Here is a 19,263-nt window from a genome sequence, read left to right on the forward strand (position 1 = left end):
TGATCGCGGTGTAAGCTGCAGCTTGGGAGACCGGGAGGACGTGTAACACTTTGCAGCGTATTGCCCTCCAGTGACTTCGGGATATGTGTTTAAGCGGACTGCGGAATGTTGATGCGTGGCAGTTCTGAACTTCTGCCTGGTCAGTTATAAGTAACCGTGAAAATTGGGTAGCCTGATATTTTTTTGTTCACCGAACCTCATGAACAATGAGCATCGATGCTCTGCTCAGCAGCTGAGCTCGAGTCCTCACTGAAACTTTCGCATTTGAGCAGCCTGCAGTAACGGCCATTTGCAGCGAGAGACACCAGCTCAACAGTTTGTCCTCTCCCAGTGTGACCATTTGGTCCACACCCCAGTGTGACCATTTGGTCCACACATTCGCCAGTCTCACCGCCGTTCGTCCGGGCCGTTCCAGGAGCTGGTACACCCCATCTACAACCTGGTTGTGATAAAGGCGATAGCCGCCACCGAGTACTTCAGTAAGCTGGCCGTGCCGACGGAGGTCGACTGCTCCAAGCAGGCCGGCTTGCCACGGGAGGCAGATCTCAGCGGGGGGTCGCCGGAGGAGCGGTCCGGACCGGCCGGGGACGCTGCCGGAGCGCCGGCCGGCCAGTGACTGCCCAGCAGACCGGCGGCGCCGCCGGGGGAGGGAGGGGGGGGGGGGACTGAGAGGTGCTTCGGTGACGGCCGTAATGACCGGGACTCTGTGCAACAAAGACAGCCGGCCGCCGCGTCTACTTACCGCGCCTCCGTCCGCATGTGGACCGACAAACGCTTTGTGCCGTCAACTCCTGTACAAGTCAGACTGCCCAGAGGGACGACAATATATCAGTCGGTGTTGTGCTATTCTTTGTGTCACCGTGTGCCGAGTGACGGAAATGTGGTGAATAACACTTATGACCAGACACTAACTTTTTTGTCTGTCGAAAAAACAAATAAAAGTGCTGTTGTAGACTTGAAGGCAGTTCGGAAGCCCTAAAACCCCGATATTTTGATCTCCAAATGCCCTGAGGTAAGCATGCGAGCAAACATTATTATTGTTATTGTACAAAAGGCGCTCAATAAATACAGCAGCACTTGTCAACATACGACCGAACAACCGATACTGGTGGTGCGTTAGGCACGCGGCGGAGAGGTCATGTGACCTCACATTATCTGTTGAACACTTTGTGCAGTTTTAACCCGTTCAGCAAGAACTGAGTGTTCGTCACAGCAAGGGGTCATGGCGCGCACCGCGGGTGCCGTGCCAACCCCAATCGGATGTCCCAGAATTCACCAGTCACTAGCTTCAGTTCAGTCATTTTTCAGTTATCACCACTTAGCTATCACCTTGTCACTTCGTGATCTGAAGGTCTACAACACATTCCACTTGAAACTCTTCAGGTAACTGGAATCGCACCGGTCGCAGATCACGTTGACGTAAGAGGTATGACGTCACCTGAGGGATGTTCACGGGCACCGCACACTGCTGCGTGCGGTGTGTACGGTGCGTCCAGCAGGCGTGGGGGTAGGGGATGGGTAGGCGGCTCTGACGTCACGGCTGCGTGCGGTGGACGGTCCGCTGTGGCCAGTCCCGACCGGCCACAGCGATCGCTGTGTGCGGTGACGGAAGGCTGACGTAGGGAGGGACGAAGTGGGCGGAGCTTCGAGGCTGTGTGCGGTCCGACCGCACACAGGGCCCGTGAACAGCCCTCTGGCCAGTGTAATGACGTCACGCCGGCTGCACGAGCTGTGACGTCACCCAGCCGTGTCACGCCCGTCCAGCGCCCTGTTTCACCGGTGATAGCAGCACGCTGCTATTACACGTGTCAAATTGGGTTTCCATGGAAACATCAACAAACCATGCCGTCGTCAATCTGTGTGATGTCATCAAATATTGCTGCTAGCATCTTCACGGCCGTGCGAATGTATCAAACGCATTCGACGAGACAGCAACTCTGTTCTACAGGGTGTCCCATAAGTTCGTTCTCACCTAAATTTTACGTTTTTAGGCTCTCTTGCTTAAAGGCACGCTGAAATTGGTTCGTAACTGAGCTTACGTGGTTGCCATGGCTGGTAGAAATATGTTCCACAGTAACTAATTTCTGTAGACAAAATAGTTTTTGCTAGAGAGCCCGTTTCCTACAGAGAAGGCTAACGCCGCAACATAGAGGTCTCCGATACGGGTACGTCTCGGTATTTAGTAAGCACGTGACCATTCGCGACGATTGAGGGTGATTGAGGCCTACCAGTCTGTAGACAATGTCCATCGCTAACTGGACGCACAGTCAGCAAGTGACGCCGATGATTTGTCGGGAGTCAATCACTGCAAGTTTATCCTCTTTCCAGTCAGCCCTCAGGAGTGAGCCAAGTGGCCAAAACTATGTGGCGCCAAAGTGGCCATCAAAAAGGTCAAAGGGTTAGAAAGTTGGTAAGCAGACTTTTCAGGATGGATTACCAGCTGTCTAAGAGTGTTCTTTCGGGGTATATAACTCAAGGTGACTTAAGCTTTGCTTACCGGAGGGCTCAAAACAGTCAAAAATGTCTTAAAATGGCCAAACATGAGTTTCGTTATGCCTGAGGCTAAAAAAACTAGAGGGCTGAGGACATCAACTAGGTCATCTGGACTAACTAGTCCACGTTCGAGATGAAACACCCTTCCAAACTCGAAAACAACCCCATAAGGGCGAAGGAGGAGGCCTCCGTTTGGTCCCGTTATGTTCCTATGCAAAAGGCCAGGGTCACGGTATTGTGGGGTTATAGGCGTCCAGACGCTGACCAGGTTGCGATTGGTGTTCCAGAAACAGCTTTGGGAAGCAGAATGCTTTTCCAAGAACATATAGGAGGAGTTTCAGCCCTCAAGCTGAACTTGAACCGCGAGTATGAACACATTTATAGAGGAGAAAATGGCATCCGGAAGGTCGTAGGCCCATCTTCAGGCAAGACATTGCATCAGTGCACAGGTTAAGCAAAGCTTAAAAGCGGTGCAAGGAGACTGTGACAGGCGTTTGTGGCAAGATCACATGCCAGGCGCCTCATCGGATCAAAATTTCATAAAAATTTGTTGGTTATGCTGAAATTTAGGCTCGTCGAAGCGTAGCGCTGTTCCAGCCTCGAGGAGCTCACGGCGCATGTCAAGTCAGTCTGGGTTAACTTTAAGCCTGCTATGCAGCCAAACATGCCGGTTAGCATGCCGCAGCATGTATTCATGTGTTTGCCTATTAAATGGGGAGCACATTGAGGGGTCATAAACATATCAAAACGCAATGTACTCTGTTTTACATGCAAATATAAGGTGAGAACGAACTTATGGGACACCCTGTAAACGTAGCTATGAAATAGCTCACGGATTACACGAAACGTCATTAGTCTGACGTCACCACATTACGTCAGCTCGCGCAATTTGATAGTAGCGTGCTGCTATCACCGGTGAAACAGGCCCCGGGAGTCGCCAGCAGCAACTATACGGATTGTGACGTCACCCAGGGGGCGGTCAGCAGCAGTAGATATGACGTCACATCTGTCTGGGCGCGGTCAGCAGCTGTAGATATGACGTCACGCCTGTCCGGGCGCGGCGAGCAGCTGGGCGACGGTGACCCGCTCCAGCGGAGACATGTGCTCGGACGGCAGCAGGTCAAACACGCGCTCCACGTCCCGCACACAGTCTGACAACGAACGGGAGAGGGGGGCTGGGTCAACTGTGTCGAGCTCAGGGCTGTGAATGGAACTCGGTCATAAGACCAGTCTTCTGCTTCTCTGCTCAGCGTGAGAAGACAACTCAGCTAAATGCTTGTCCAATCATTGTAGCTTTCACAGTGGAAATAAGGGACTATTCGAACCATTCGCTGTTTAGCGCACATCCGTACCTTGCGGCAGCTGGGCGAGGCACCCCCAGCGCGGTGCGCCGAAGAAGCTCAGGTAGGCGGACAGCTGGTGGGGGTCTGCCGCCACCGAGCGGCCCGTCAGGTAACCGGTCAGCGCCGCGCCCGCCTCTGGAACCACACCGGACAGAGGTCAGCGGCTGTGAAGAGACGTGAACACTGTGCGATACGATACACCATCAATCAATAACATTGGACCCAAACCTTTCACCATACGCGTCCCACAGGCCACATGTATCGCATTGTTTCCCTGATAATAAACCCCATACCATCAGAGGCTCTGACCGTCACTATCCCGTTCGTTCAGCCTTACTATGTATATTTCGTTCTTAAATCTTTATCTGTGGCTCCACCCGCAACTGAGCTTGTTGTACCCGTTGTTGATGAGCCAAAAAATACCGGTCAGAACAGTTCTACTCACTCCGCCGCATACCTACACGGTACACCACGCCTCCAGCTCTCTTCACTCTAACCGTCCCACCTGGTCCCAGCCTCCCCACTCACCGCTCTCCCAGCTCGGCCAGTATCCACAGCTCCCTCCCCCCTCTGCCCGTCCCCCAACTCACCGCTCTCCCGCTCGGCCAGCTCGGCCTGAATCCACAGCTCGGCGCAGTCGGCTACGGCTCCCAGCGTGGATCCGGCGCCGCCGAGCCGGAGCAGCCGCAGCGGCCGCAGGTGCCGGCCGGAGCGGGTGTGCAGCAGCAGGCTGACGGCCGGCAGGAACAGCTCGGCCTGCTGCCGGCTGAGGCACCGCTGCAGCAGCGCGGCCAGCTGCAGCGGCAGCCGGCCGCCGTCTGTGCAGCCCGGCGGCAGCAGGTGCCGGCACAGACTGCGCTGCTCCTCCGGACTGACCGAGGAGAGCAGCAGCTCCGACTGACAGGGGGAGGAGGGGGGGGGGGGTCACAGTGTCACATCTCTGCTCCTCCGGACTGACAGACGACAGCACTGCAGCAGCTCCGACTGGCAGGGGGAGGGGGGGGGGACTGTGTCACATTCCTGCTCGACCTCGGGGATGACAGATGGCGGCAGCAGCTCCGACTGACGGGGGGGGGGGGGGTCACATCAGCAGCTCCGATCGACCAGGAGGGAGGGATGTCACATCTCTGAGAGAGGTGGAAGATGCCACACATCCATCAGAGGGCGGAAAATGAAAAAAGTGGAGATGACTGCTACACAGTGCACACCCACCAGCTGTATAGACAGGGGCGGCGAGTGCAACACATCCTCCCCGGACACACAACTCTCGCACTAAAGCCAATTACTCTCGACATAGTACGACTTCGTAGTGTAATCCTTGCCTCCAAATTTTCTATCCTGTGCTGAAGTTGGTCTGTCCCAGCCTCTCCTGGCCTCTCTAACTCACCTGCGCTGACCAGTTGGTCTGCCGCTCGCCCACCAGGGTCTGAGTCAGCCTGTACCGGCCTCTATAAGTCTATTATAGCTCACCTGCGCTGACCAGTTGGTCTGCCGCTCGCCCAACAGGGTCTGGGTCAGCCTGTCCCGGCCTCTATAAGTCTATAGCTCACCTGCGCTGACCAGTTGGTCTGCCGCTCGCCCACCAGGGTCTGGGTCAGCTGCGCGCGCAGTTCCTGCTGCTGCAGGCCGCCCACCGCCTTCCGTTTGACGTTGAGCCGGCCACCCGACTTCAGTCGCTCCCTGGCGGTATATGCGGAGGAGTTGGTAAAAGATACGTGAAACATGGACAGGCGGACACGACTGACGAACGACAGTCGAGAGTTTAGTGCATACGGCGATCGTGGTCAAAAGAAAGGCCCCTGATGACAATAAACTGATAAAAACAATGACTCAGCCCAACAAGAGGACACCAAGGAAACGTTAAACTATTCAAAATGTTATCGCTCCGCATCTCATGCCTCCGTAACCAAACCTGAGTTTCATTTGTCAAAGCGGCCGTTCTCGCCGCGTCCAGTGGCGCTGTTCCGTTCCACTCACGCCAGCTGTTTGACCCCGGCCTCTGAGGTGACAGTGAACGGCCAGAAGCGGTCGTCGTCCACCCTGATCTCCAGCACGGTGTCCAGCTGGGGCAGCAGGCAGGGCGCCTCCACCGCCACCTGCCGGCCCGCCGGCGAGTCGGCAGTGCGCAGCGTCACCGCCAGGTGGCAGTAGGTGAGCTGGCCCGAGGAGAGGTCGCGCGGTACCAGCAGGCGCGGCTCGGCGGCCAGCACGTACAGGTGCCGGAACGCCTGCAGGTGGTACCTGGAGGGAATTACAGGCGGGCGGGAGAGCGTCAGCCTAAAGAACACCAGGCCCCTGCAGGTGGTACCTGGAGGGACAGGCAGGCGGGGGAGTGTCAGCCTAGAGAACAACAGAACGAGCACTACGCTTTTACTAAAGCATTGCAAGGAGCGAAACGACAAAATCACAAGGGCATGTCGCACATTGACGACAAACTATAGGTCTCACTCCAACTCTCAGTAGCTGGCACCTTCTCCCCACTGACCTGCCGTCGCAGCTGGTGAGCGGGTAGCTGCTCTTGTATCCCTACCCCTCTATAATTACTGACCTGCCGTCGCAGCTGGTGAACGGGTAGCTGCTGGTACCCTCCCCCTCCCCCCTGACCTGCCGTCGCAGCTGGTGAGCGGGTAGCTGCAGTGCCCCCGTAATGACTAATGATCATTACGTCATTACGTAATGACGTAATGACGTAATGACTCTCCCCCACTGACCTGCCGTCGCAGCTGGTGAGCGGGTAGCGCGGGAAGAGGGCGCAGAGGAGCGCCGCCACCGCCGGCGGGCTGTTGCTGAGCGTGTGCCGGCCGCCGCCCAGGAACAGCAGGCCCAGCGCCATGTGCACGGCCAGGTGGCTGCCGTAGTTGACCGTCACGCTCTGCGGACCGACGCGGGCGCGCAGGTAGCGGCAGATGCGCAGCACGTCCAGGTCACCGGTGCCGGCCATCACCTGTGGAAGGGGGTGGGGTCAGAGGGTTAGGTGAAGGGTCTCCAGTGCCGGCCATCACCTGTGAGAGGGGCGAGGGGTCATGGGGTCACGGTACCGGTCCGGTACAGGCCATTACATGTCACGGAGAGGGGCGAGTCAGGGTCAGAGGTGAGGCGTCTCAGAGGATCAGGAGGCAGGGAACATCGGCCATCCACCGGAGAGTGGGAATGGGGCCAAACAGCTCCATCAGGGGGATGTCAGATAACACAATACGGACCAAACAGTTAGCCCCAATAAACGACTACACAAGTTACAATAGAACTTCTTTAATTCATCCCAATCTGACGCACCCCAGACGCCCTCACTACACTATCTCGAAGGCTATTTCACGTACGCAGTCTGCCCCACCACATTCAGCTAAAAAGATCCACTCATCCATCCCTAGCGACCTCTCATGTCCCATGACCTCCCAGCCCCTTCCCTCGACCTCCCCCCTCCCCTCTCACCATGGCCAGTGCGGTCAGTGTCACACAGAGGCAGTTATCCCCCCTCCCCTCTCACCATGGCCAGTGCGGTCAGTGTCACACAGAGGCAGTTCTCCCCTCCCCTCCCCTCTCACCATGGCCAGTGCGGTCAGTGTCACACAGAGGCAGTTCTCCCCTCCCCTCTCACCATGGCCAGTGCGGTCAGTGTCACAAAGAGGCAGTTCTCCCCTCCCCTCCCCTCTCACCATGGCCAGTGCGGTCAGTGTCACACAGAGGCAGTTCTCCTCCCCTCCCCTCTCACCATGGCCAGTGCGGTCAGTGTCACACAGAGGCAGTTCTCCCCTCCCCTCCCCTCTCACCATGGCCAGTGCGGTCAGTGTCACACAGAGGCAGTTCTCCCCTCCCCTCTCACCATGGCCAGTGTGGTCAGTGTCACACAGAGGCAGTTCTCCCCTCCCCTCTCACCATGGCCAGTGCGGTCAGTGTCACACAGAGGCAGTTCTCCCCTCCCCTCCCCTCTCACCATGGCCAGTGCGGTCAGTGTCACACAGAGGCAGTTCTCCCCTCCCCTCTCACCATGGCCAGTGCGGTCAGTGTCACACAGAGGCAGTTCTCCCCTCCCCTCTCACCATGGCCAGTGCGGTCAGTGTCACACAGAGGCAGTTCTCCCCTCCCCTCCCCTCTCACCATGGCCAGTGCGGTCAGTGTCACACAGAGGCAGTTCTCCCCCCCTCCCCTCTCACCATGGCCAGTGCGGTGAGTGTCACACAGAAGCAGTTCTCCCCTCCCCTCCCCTCTCACCATGGCCAGTGCGGTCAGTGTCACACAGAGGCAGTTCTCCCCTCCCCTTCTCACCATGGCCAGTGCGGTCAGTGTCACACAGAGGCAGTTCTCCCCCCCCCCCTCCCCTCTCACCATGGCCAGTGCGGTCAGTGTCACACAGAGGCAGTTCTCCCCTCCCCTCCCCTCTCACCATGGCCAGTGCGGTCAGTGTCACACAGAGGCAGTTCTCCCCTCCCCTCTCACCATGGCCAGTGCGGTCAGTGTCACACAGAGGCAGTTCTCCCCTCCCCTCTCACCATGGCCAGTGCGGTCAGTGTCACACAGAGGCAGTTTTCCACGGTGGGCCGGCCGGCCTCCTCCGACACAGTCGAGTTCGCGTGTCCGATGAAGGTGCGAGTGTAGTGCAGCAGGGTGCGGTACGCCTCAGGGTCGGCCGTACCGGCGTACCGCAGACCCAGCGCCAGGCACGCGCCAGACGTCACGTGACAGTACACCTGGCTGTGGACGGTGGGCAGAGACAGGTCACGTGACGGTACACCTGGCTGGGGACGGCGAGCTGAGACAGGTCACGTGGCAATACACCTGACAGGGGACAGCGGGCGAAGGCAGGTCACGTGACAGTACACCTGGCTGGGGACAGCGGGCGGAGACAGGTCACGTGACAGTACACCTGGCTTGGGGCGGCGGGCGGAGACAGAGCAGGTGACAGTACGCTTTTATACATTCGGTCCAGGATTGGCACTGTTGCCGGCAAAAACTGGCAAAAACTAAAAATCCTCATTATGCTATGCCTAGTCACGCATTTGAACGGGAAACATTTTAAGGTGGGTTCAGTGAAAGCTATATGCTTTTAAACAGAAGTGTGATATTGCTCATTCCAGAGTGCTTCATTTCTTAGCCCTTGCACTTATTGGGAGTGGGGGGGGGGGGGGGGGTCGGATGAAGCCCCCTCGGTTTTTCGCGATAATTCGCGTAAAAACAATTGCAATATCTCGGTAACTGCTGGACCGATTGCGCAGAAACTTGGCATGCAGGTATGCACCCAGTAGGCAATGCATATCCATATGCCACAGTTGGGGTGCTGTTGCACGTGCGCACGTGCAGGGGTCGATTCCAGATCTCGAGAACGGCTGAACCGATTGCGCTCAAATTTGGTACACGGTTAGGGACCGGTTAGTAGGGTGCCGTGCAAGTCACTTAGGACCCAGTTGGCACGTGCGCACGTGCAGGGTGCCGCTTCCAGATCTCGAAAACGGCTAGGCCGATTGCGCTCCAATTTGGCACATCGCTAGAGACCAGTTATTAGGGTACCGTGCACAAGTCAGTTGAAAGTACCCCTCGAAATTTCGCACGTGCAAGGCTGACCCTCTCCCTCGCTCCGTTTGTCGCCCCATTACGGCGCTGACTGGTGATTAGCAACGTTTCAACATGTGAACTGGTGTTTGTCCCACGCATTATTGTGGCATCAGGGCCAGTTGAAGGTCAGGTTACATACTCCCTTGGGACCTGTAACACTCGGCCTTGGGCCCTTGAAGCAGCAAACACCACACATCCTGCCAACACCACTTCAGCAAAACCCCTCGACGTTCCTCGGTAGCAGCGGACAGATTCAGAGCCGAATACTTCAAAGAGTTGCCGCCCAACGTGGGGCTCGAACCCACGACCCTGGGATTAAGAGTCCCATGCTCTACCGACTGAGCTAGCCGGGCATGCCGGTGAACGCGACCGCAGTTTCTATAGTACAAAGTGACTGCACAGTATTCCCACACATGCGCTCCATACAGCTTAGCTGAAGTGTTTGCATGCGCCAGGGTATAAGTAAGGTAGCTGGCCCCGTCTCCCTGGTAGTCTCACTTCTGTACCTAATGTTTCGGCAGTCGTTGCCCCTAACTTCCCTCTGCGCCTGCAGGACCGTCTGGCTGTCCCTGTTCCCAATGCCTAATAGGCTGATAGTCTCTCCCATTCCGTACCTGATGGTCCGATAAGTCCAACTTTCGTACCTGGTGAGCGGGTAATTCCTCTGCCGGGTCCCCCATACCTGATGGTCTACATACAGCAACCCGGCAACCCGGCATACAGCTGTCCATGCCGGGTTGCCGGCTGCGCTGCTCACCTGATGGTCTGATAGTCCATGCCGGGTTGTCGGCTGCGCTGCTCACCTGATGGTCTGGTAGTCCATGCCGGGCTGGTGGCTGCGCTCAGTGTCGGGCCGCACCAGCGGCGGCAGGTGGCCGTCCACCCAGTCGGTGGAAGGCTCCACCTGGTCCCAGAGCACCAGCGCGCGGCTGAGGGTGCGCAGCTGCAGCAGGTCCGGCCGAACCATGTCGAGCAGATAGAGCGTCTCCGGCGCCGCCAGCCACTCGGCCACCGCCCTGACAGAGGACACGGCGGTCACAGGTCAGGCAGACAGAGGACACGGCGGTCACAGGTTAGACTCAGTCTCTGCAGCAGCCACACAGGTCAGAGACCGATACGGACTCACAGCTGTCAGAGGACAGGGCGGACAAAGGTCAGACTGAGACTCTGCAGCAGTCGCACAGGCCAGAAAGACTGCAGTCACACAGGTCAGACATACAGAGACTGAGTATGGATACAGTGAACGTAAAAGAATGGTAGAGTTGACCTTTGTCGTCACGCTGACACCACGTCGTATTGACGCACCAAAATCCCTTGAAACAAAATAGCGGTAGAACCAAGATCCCCTAGTTTGTCTAATTTTACCATGTATTAATGCGCTCTCGTATCACAAGCAATGCCAACCCTCTCACAAGTTACTTCAATATGCATCGAGCCACCCTATCAAGGCATGTTGACCCTACCGAACCTCGCCGTAGACCCGTCCCCCGTCCTCCCTGCCGACTCACCTGTTGCCCGAGCCCATGTACATGAGTCCCAGCGCAAGCGTGGCGCCCGCCGCTGTCACGTCCGTGTTCACCGTCTCGCCCTCTCGGATATGGTAGCTGGGCGTCTTGTACTTCTCCTTCTGAGGACCTGTGAGGGAGCGGTCGGTGGTAACAGAGAGTGAGGGCCTGGCGAGCGATTCCGTTTAATGATTTCGGCACGCCAGACTCGTGTTCATCGTGGAAGAGAGCGACAGCATGGTCTAATAAGAGGTAGCTGAGGGAGATCGCTCTGATGTCTGTTTTTTTTTGTAATGTCTTGTTGGCAAACAGTGTCAACAGCTTACCATGGCTAGCATTCTTCCCTAGCTCTCAGAACTCCAGCCAATCTAACTTTTCAACAGGATGGCGAAACTCCTACTTGCTGCCACACATACATGTAACTCACAGCCGGGCCCACCCTGCCCCCGCAGCAGTCAGCCAGTACCCACCGGTGAGCGGGGGTTTGTTGCCGCCGAAGATGAGCTGGTGCAGACTAGCCGTGATACCCAGTTGGTCGGTACCACTGCACAGGGTGACCAGACCCAGGCCGAGGCCCGCCGACAGCGCGTACGCCTCGCGGTCGCAGCTGTTCTCCATCTCGGGCCCCGGCGGACGGGACATCTCGCGCAGCAGCACCTCGGCCATGTGCCGGTTACTGGAGCTCTGGTACACCAGGCCCACACCGAGTACCGCAGCTACCTGAGCGGGGAGGGGGAGGGGGAGGGGGTTACTGGTCAGCCCTGGTACACCAGGCCCACGCCCAGCACCGCAGCTACCTGACCGAAAGGAGGGGATTACTTTTGTCGCGTAGCTTTAAGAAAGGCACGCAGGGCTGCATAACTTCAAAACAAACTAAAAACAAATGTTGCACACCTCATCCTCGTATTTTCAGGCTCAACTCTATACCTACAAAAGCTGTACAAAAACCATCAGGACCAATTACGTGTCTGCCACGCTCGAGCCATTTCCCGCATTCTGTACCTGTACAGAGTGCGCGATGTCCAGTTCCCGACTGGTGGGCGGCAGCATCGACTCCACGTGGATGCTGAGCAGCTTGGTCGTGTTAATGTCCATTGTACCTGGGAGAACAGTGCCGAGTGAGACTTGGCCTCGACTGTCATATATTATAATCGGATGAGGTATAGCGACAGGTCGCATAACCTCGAAGAACATGACACGCAGGCAGAAATAATGACTGATTAATGATTATCCTTGATCATGTTATAGTGCTACGCCGTAATCAAGCGTGTGGTTCCAATTCTCAAGAAATAACAAAGTAGCTACAACATGACGTCCTGCCTAGCCATTCACCCAGTCGGCAGCCTTGCCCGGCCACGAGCCATAGCATAACCACGGATCACTAGCCCCACCCCTTATTTCAGTGGCGTCCGTCACTCACCTCGTTTACAGGCGGCCAGACCGAGCAGAATGCCGACAGAGGTCATCTCGTTGCCCTTGATCAGGTAATCGTGCACATTCAGCCGCGCCAGGTGAGACAGGTGGCCGTTCAGACCGAGCGCCATCAGAAAGCCGGCGTGCTCCACCGGGTTCTCGGCACTCGTCTACCGAAAACACGGGCGGGGTGAGGGTGCTTTAGATACGATTTGGGCGATTTCAGCGCACGGTGGACATGCCAAAAACGGTGTTGGGACACTGACGGGTCCGATATACATACATAAAGAGAATATAGTTAGCACCCGAGGTACAGCGCTGATTATAGCGAAGAAACAAAAAATAATGTCATTGCGATGAATAACGTAATCATAAAAAACAAACAGAGGAGGAGAAATCAGATAATTATAGCAGACACAGACGTGTAGATACTAGATAGTCGACAGCCAGTCTGTCTGACTGTCTCCCTTCTCCACCGTTTGAAGCCCCACTATCCGCCCACCTTTGGCCGGTTGTAGAGTATCCAGGCGGCGTCGATCTGCTTGGCATCAGGCGCCACGCGCAGGCCGGCCGCCACGCCGTTGTGGAAGTGCGGCCACGTGTTCATGTTGGCCGGCAGGTCCATCTCGCTGAGGTCGACGGTGGCGCCTCGCGGCGGCGCGCGGCCCGTCAGACAGAGCGGCGGCACGGCCAGCGGCTGGGTGACCACCGGCGCCGCCGAGTGCAGCCCCACCATGCCGCGGCCCACCGGCAGCGCCATGGTGCGCTGGCACAGCGCGTACAGCAGCCGCTTCTGCTCGTCCATGCGCTCGTGGTCGGAGAGCTCGGGCCGGGGCGGCGCGGCCACGGTGACGGGCCGGCTGGACTGGAGCATCTGGTGCGCCTCCTCCAGCCGGTGGTCGGCCGGCCAGAGCAGCTGCACCAGCTCAGAGTCCACGCACTCCGAGCCTGAGAGGCGGGCGGGGGGATCGAGACATAAGAAAAGCTGATAGAGACGCGGGTAGCTTAACGCAAACGTCAATGAAAAAGTGACCCTCAGGGGCCATTGCACGCAGGCGGTTTGCATAAAAACAATGATGTTAGAACTATTAAACTAGAACTATATTTCCATTCATTAATCGCAAAAAATCGCCATGAAAGTATTACGCAACATGGAATGATACTTGTGGAGAGTATCGTCCCCCTCATTCCTAACCTCCCCAAGTTCCCCCGCGCCGACGCTCACCGTCCTCGGTGCCGTCTCCCTGCGTCGGCTGGCTGTCGGCCGGCTGCTGCGCGGACGGCAGTGGCGCCGGCGGCGGCGGGCCCGGTGGCGGCGGCGCGGCGCCCGTCAGCTCCTCCCGTCCCACTAGACGGCACAGAGAGTCGGAGCAGTCAGCCGGCGGGGCGGCGCGCACCGCCAGCACGGCACAGACCAGCGGCAGCCGGACACCGGCCGGCAGCTGCTGCAGACGGGACCACACGTAACCTGCGGGGGCAGAGACAGAGAATCAACACAGCGCGCGGACATAGTATCAGCATGACACAGCTGCTGCTGCTACATCATCATCTGCACTCTGCTGCGAGAACTGAAATAAACCTTGCATTTTATTAACTTTTGCAGACAACTGACATGCAAGAAATTAGTATGCTACACAATTACTAAGCGAGTGTACCCTGCGGCCAGTCTCCGGCGGCAGCCCATTCACCATTCGCGCTCTCTTTATCATGCGCTACTGTCAGTGCCGTACCGAGTTTGTCCAGTAGCCGGACGGCCAGCTGCTGGCGCTGCTCCTGCTCCGACAGCTGCTGCGGCTGACCGCGCTGCTGGTGCTGGGCGTCGCGCGTCTGCTGGTCGGCCAGCAGCTCGGTCACGGCGGCCAGCAGCGCGCCCGGCTCGGCGCTGGGGCCGGCCGGCGGCGGCACCGGCCGCAGCAGAGCCGCCAGCTCCGTCCGCTGGCCGCGCAGCAGGGCGTACACCTGTCCGAGGGGCACACAGACGGGGCGCTGCAGGTCGACCGAGCGGAGCGCGTGGTCCACGTCTTACACAGGGTTTGTATATAGAGTCTCAGAGTTGAAGAGCTTCATCGCTCCAAAATTACGTTAAACTTTAATGACACATATCATATCAAAAGAAACGCTAATTTGTACGACAGTTACGTCTCATTCGGAAGAACATGGGCATTTTAACTTCAGAGTTCCTCAGAGCACGGATCAGAGCTGGCCATTCTCACCGTCCGGCCGAGCTCTCACTGCGTGATTCGAACTCTCACCATGACCATATGTGCCGAGAGTTCGTTGACGCCGGTCAAATGGGGAAACCCTGCGCCGTCCGGCGGCGGCCGGTCCTCCAGACTTTGCAGCAGGTCCGGCGGCTGGCGGCTGATGTAGTTCGGGTACTGTACTGAGGTCATGTCCTGTGGGGGAGATGGAGAACAGGTCAGGTCAGGTCAGGTCAGACGGCTGGTGTAGACCGGGTACTGCACTGAGGTCATGTCCGTGGGGAAATACAGGTCAGGTCAGGTCAGGTCCGGTGGCCGATATACTTGGGGTGTAACCGTACTGACGTCATATCCTGAGGAGGGGCGGGTCAGGTCAGGTCAGGCACTCATGTCATGTCCTGGGGAAGAGAGACAGACCAGTTAAAGTCCGGCGGCTGACGTATGCTAGGTGCTGGACTGAGGTCATGAGCTGGGGAGATAGGCGGATTAGGGTGAAGTTGCTTAGGTGACAGGTCGGACGGTCCTGGCGGTAGGGACAGTCATACACATAGAAGTTATAGGATGGTGGGATGTAACGACAGTAAGCAAACCCTATCTTATCAGACTGGCCCACCACACTGAGCCCACGCACTGACCTGCTGACTGATTCCGCTCGTGTGCGGCTCTCCCGGCTGCCGGCACTGCCCAGGGAAGTCCCTCCAATAGTGGTCGACGTATCCGTTCCAGCCGAGGTCCAGGGCCAACTGCTGGAGCACGGCAGCCATCGCCGGCAGCAGGTCCACACTCAGGGAGTCCAGCTTACAGTCCTGTACAGGGGGGGGGGGGAGGGGGAGGGAATCAGGTATAACAACCGGCAGCAGGTCCACGCTCAGTGAGTCCAGCTTACAGTCCTGTCCAAAGGGAGAGAGGGGGACATGGGGTCGGACACTGCCGCCACGACATGAAATCAGAGAGTCCAGCTTGCAGTCTTGTACGGGAGAGTGACAGGGGTGGCGAGCGGTGCCAGAATACAACAGCAGTGTAAAAACAGCAAGTGGCTGGCTCCGCTGTTAACTCGATATAAAAGCGCAAAAACTGATGAACTAAGACAAAAATGCTTACCAAGGCAACATTAGCTTTCCTTTGGCAGTCGCGACGAGCCTCCCCCGCCCCTCCCTCCCCGTCTTCCCGGTGACCTACCTCATAGACCAGGTGGAGGACGAACAGCAGCGTGGCGATGTGCGGGAACAGCGGCGCCGACGGTTCCACGCGGTACTCGGAGGGCGTCCCGGCGACCGGCGCCGCCCCGCGCTCCGACACGAACTCGGCGTGGTGCGTCGACGCCAACAGAAACTCCCAGTCCTGGCGGGGCAGGTAGAAGTTGCGAGCTGGTTCGTATGTACGTACTACATAGCTCAAAAAGTAGTTCTTCAGCATGAAGATGTCGCGAGAGGTTGTCAGGTAAATATTGTGACTTTCGAAAATTAACGGCGGTCGCACAGTAAACTGTAAAGCACAATATTCTGTGGCAGCTAAGCAATCCAACCCAATAAACACAGCCTGTCCCCACTCCACATCAACCACATACACACTCCCTGACCCATCCTCCCTGTCACGGTTCCATCCGGCGATGACACCTGTTCCGACTTTATGAGCCACCTCCGCTCCCACCCTTGCCCTACCACCGCCCACCTCGTCAGTGCCGTCCTCTGATCGGGAGCGTTTGCCGCGCTGGTGGCTGACGCTCGGGCCGGCCACGTCGAGCAGCGGCCCGATCGGCAGCCGCTCCACCTGGTACCCCAGCATACCTGGCGAACAGGACATAGGGGGTAGTGAAGGATGGTAGCAGGCTGCGGCCCGATCGGCAGCCGCTCCACCTGGTACCCCAGCATGCCTGGCGGGGACAGGACATAGGGGGTGGTGAGGGATGGTAGCAGGCTGCGGCCCGATGGGCAGCCGCTCCACCTGGTACCCCAGCATGCCTGGCGGGGACAGGACATAGGGGGTAGTGAGGGATGGTAGCAGGCTGCGGCCCGATCGGCAGCCGCTCCACCTGGTACCCCAGCATGCCTGACGGGGACAGAGGATGGTGAGAGACGGTGAGGGGCAGTAACAGCCGCACCTGGTACCCCAGCATGCCTGAAGGATACACGACGGCAGAGGTGAGGGACAGTGAGAACGGTGAGAGGTAATGAGAGATCATGTTGAGATGGTATAAAAACAAGCGGTCAAGCGATACGACAACAAACTTTGAGCACTAATAAATCATGAAATCTGAACGGAAAATTTACTAATACGACTCGCCTTCACGAAGGAATAATCCACACTCCAATAAATTCGCCAAACGGTTTACGATGCACGGCAGTAGCGGCAAAACACCTTAAATTAAAGGGGGGGGGGGCACTGCCGACTTTTGGTCCCATTCTTTCTATGCAACGCCCATAAGGCTAATGTTTAAATGCCAAAATCAAAGGGGGGCACGGGCACGGTGTCCCGGTGCCCTCCCCGCTCCATCGCCTATGATGCACGGAAAACACTGAAAGGCACATCGTAAGAAAGACGCTATAGATCACGCTTGTGAAGAATTATATAAAGGCATCTGACTACTAGAAATCCGAACCAGCCCTCGGTCCCACTCACGGAGCAGCGTGGCGGCGAAGGCGCGCCACCGTTTCTCGGGCGTCATGTGGCGCGCGCCGGGCGCGTGGCGCGCCATAAACCAGCGTGCCGTCAGCTGGTTGGCCAGCTCGCGGGGCAGGCAGCCGCGCGCGGCGCGTAGACAGGCGGCCACCACGCCGCTGTCTGCCGGCGAGGGCACCGTGAACCGGTACAGGCTGCCGGAGCTGTGCTCCTGCGGGAGGGGATAGGACGGGTCAGACGGAATGACGCGATGAGACCGGTCCTGGTAGTCTTTTGTTTTATTGTTTTGATTAAGCCGCTAAGCAGAAACATCATCAGCATAATTATCCGCCTGAGACGACTTTTATTTAGCTCCGCAACTAAAGGTCCGTTTGCTACATAGCACGATGCTAACAATGGACTAGCTGCCGAGCCGAGATTGGTGTTTGTAACACCAATCCACTCGTTTTAGTTTGAAAAGACCAATCGGGCGACTCCGCATGTGCAACACAGCTTCCAATAAACAGCGCAAAGAAATAAACCGACAACATACCTCTTAGACGCACGCTGGCTTAAGTCCGACTGGGGACTAACTATCGACCCTCCATACAGTGACTCCTACTTCACTGACCAAGCCTCCCTTGTAACAGCTCTGTAATCCCCACCGACCGCTCCCCCGGGCCCGTTCCACTCACCATGATGACCGAGTCACCACAGACGTCTCTGAGGGCGACTACAGACCCAGAGAGCGGCATGGTGACGTCCTCCTGACCCGTGCTGCTGTCGAACCTGACCCGACACAGGGCAGTGCGGTCAGTATAGTAGAGAGGTGGGGAGCAGGGAGGGGAGAGGGGAGAGGATACACAGAACGAGAAATACATAAAATGAAAATATGAAGAACGAAGCATGTAAAACGAGAAAATGACGTTTCGTAGACAGATGATAAATGCAGCCTGCACCAGACACAATAAAGAGCACATAGCATTGGTATTACTGAAATCGAATGAGTCGATGAGTAAAAGCATAAGCAAAGATAACCGAATATCTATAGCAGCTGAAAATCGATTAAAAAATGATCACGTGTAATGAGTGCATAACTTCAGATACATCTACTCCGACCGGACAGAAAGAGAAGATGGTGATGGCGACGAGGAGACTCACTTGTGCGGCGACGGGTCGGGCTGCTCTGGCTCCGGTCGGACCGGGGACAGGGTCAGGGACAGGGCGTCATCAAACCGGGCCTCCAGGCCAGAGCCGCGCGCTGACGCCACCAGGCTGCTCCTCCTGGTAATAAAATGAGGCCGAACGGTTACAAGCCGCGTAGTCGTAGAGATAAACACTATACACATGAGCGCGATGAGGGAAGCACATTGGCTAACTCGAAGAATATATCAAAAACATCGCAGCATACACATCGGTAATTTGGCTTCTCATGGATGATCATCAGGAGTAACACACCACGCAGACATTGCTATAATAAAATGTATCTTCATCATAAGCTAACCAATCGAAATTCACAAATGTTGGCTTGCACCTACAATTATTGAGCCGAGGTTTTCGTCAGTCAATATTAAATGCGATGAAAAGCATCAAGACCGCCACAATCGAACAAAAACTCATCTCACTACGATGCCCACTACCGCAGCAGCGGTAACTGTCACACAACTGACCGCGGTGGGCAGAAGGGCGACCCGGGCAGACTGGGCGGCAGTGTCAGGCTGAGACTCAGTGAGGGCGGCGGAATGCCGGGCACATGCACCTTACAGAGCCGGAACAGGCCGCTGTAGAGCAGCAGGGACGAGCACTGATCCACCACCAGCATCGTGCTGGTCGACTGGCGGCACACGGGGGTAATGATTACTGATACAGCGGGATTCTACTATACATTGACGCATTTAGTGCTGCATGGCGTAACTCTAAGCTACATCAGATATTTCAACTTTTAACACAGCGTATACTTTCATAAAGTAACATACTGAGCAATTATCGCTATAACGCTGAAATTTTCCATCAGGTTCACCACACATTAATCAGTGGCGCTTTGGACCAGCCAATCCAAAATAAGATCCCCAGACCAGCCAATCCAAAATAAGATCCCCCCCCCCCCCCCCCGACCCCGTCCGACCTCCGTACCGGCACTGCCACGGCGTCCCTGGCCTGCAG

General features: G+C 56.9%; 2 protein-coding genes and 1 non-coding gene across 13 annotated transcripts in view; 1 reads left to right on the plus strand and 2 right to left on the minus strand.

Annotated features, from left to right (window-relative positions):
• The window catches only part of LOC122365046 (protein farnesyltransferase subunit beta-like), a 44,367-nt gene extending 43,283 nt beyond the window's left edge, over positions 1 to 1,084 (plus strand). For all 11 annotated transcript variants that reach the window (XM_043335931.1, XM_043335934.1, XM_043335932.1 and 8 more), the window contains exon 10: positions 416 to 1,084. In XM_043335931.1, coding sequence (XP_043191866.1) covers positions 416 to 616 — 201 coding nt within the window. In that variant the 3' untranslated portion in view covers positions 617 to 1,084. The remainder of the gene's footprint in view (positions 1 to 415) is intronic.
• Positions 1,014 to 19,263, minus strand: part of LOC122365038 (anaphase-promoting complex subunit 1-like) — a 32,651-nt gene continuing 14,401 nt past the window's right edge. Inside the window, exons 10-33 of the mRNA XM_043335918.1 lie at positions 18,771 to 18,934; positions 18,262 to 18,384; positions 17,796 to 17,889; positions 17,122 to 17,332; positions 16,174 to 16,289; positions 15,682 to 15,843; positions 15,138 to 15,308; positions 14,554 to 14,697; positions 14,032 to 14,260; positions 13,527 to 13,769; positions 12,804 to 13,249; positions 12,309 to 12,471; positions 11,891 to 11,988; positions 11,359 to 11,608; positions 10,892 to 11,018; positions 10,187 to 10,399; positions 8,324 to 8,525; positions 6,548 to 6,780; positions 5,814 to 6,077; positions 5,387 to 5,516; positions 4,427 to 4,733; positions 3,846 to 3,971; positions 3,447 to 3,644; positions 1,014 to 1,387 (exon numbers count right to left, since the gene is read on the minus strand). Of these exons, the coding sequence (XP_043191853.1) occupies positions 3,535 to 3,644; positions 3,846 to 3,971; positions 4,427 to 4,733; positions 5,387 to 5,516; positions 5,814 to 6,077; positions 6,548 to 6,780; positions 8,324 to 8,525; positions 10,187 to 10,399; positions 10,892 to 11,018; positions 11,359 to 11,608; positions 11,891 to 11,988; positions 12,309 to 12,471; positions 12,804 to 13,249; positions 13,527 to 13,769; positions 14,032 to 14,260; positions 14,554 to 14,697; positions 15,138 to 15,308; positions 15,682 to 15,843; positions 16,174 to 16,289; positions 17,122 to 17,332; positions 17,796 to 17,889; positions 18,262 to 18,384; positions 18,771 to 18,934 (4,326 nt within the window). The 3' untranslated portion in view covers positions 1,014 to 1,387; positions 3,447 to 3,534. The remainder of the gene's footprint in view (positions 1,388 to 3,446; positions 3,645 to 3,845; positions 3,972 to 4,426; positions 4,734 to 5,386; positions 5,517 to 5,813; positions 6,078 to 6,547; positions 6,781 to 8,323; positions 8,526 to 10,186; positions 10,400 to 10,891; positions 11,019 to 11,358; positions 11,609 to 11,890; positions 11,989 to 12,308; positions 12,472 to 12,803; positions 13,250 to 13,526; positions 13,770 to 14,031; positions 14,261 to 14,553; positions 14,698 to 15,137; positions 15,309 to 15,681; positions 15,844 to 16,173; positions 16,290 to 17,121; positions 17,333 to 17,795; positions 17,890 to 18,261; positions 18,385 to 18,770; positions 18,935 to 19,263) is intronic.
• Trnak-cuu lies at positions 9,664 to 9,736 on the minus strand. The gene has a single exon. It is a non-coding gene; the product is annotated as a tRNA-Lys (tRNA).

This window comes from Amphibalanus amphitrite, unplaced genomic scaffold (genome assembly GCF_019059575.1).
Source record: "Amphibalanus amphitrite isolate SeventyFive unplaced genomic scaffold, NRLGWU_Aamphi_draft 000712F_arrow, whole genome shotgun sequence".
In the NCBI taxonomy this organism is placed as follows: domain Eukaryota; kingdom Metazoa; phylum Arthropoda; class Thecostraca; order Balanomorpha; family Balanidae; genus Amphibalanus; species Amphibalanus amphitrite.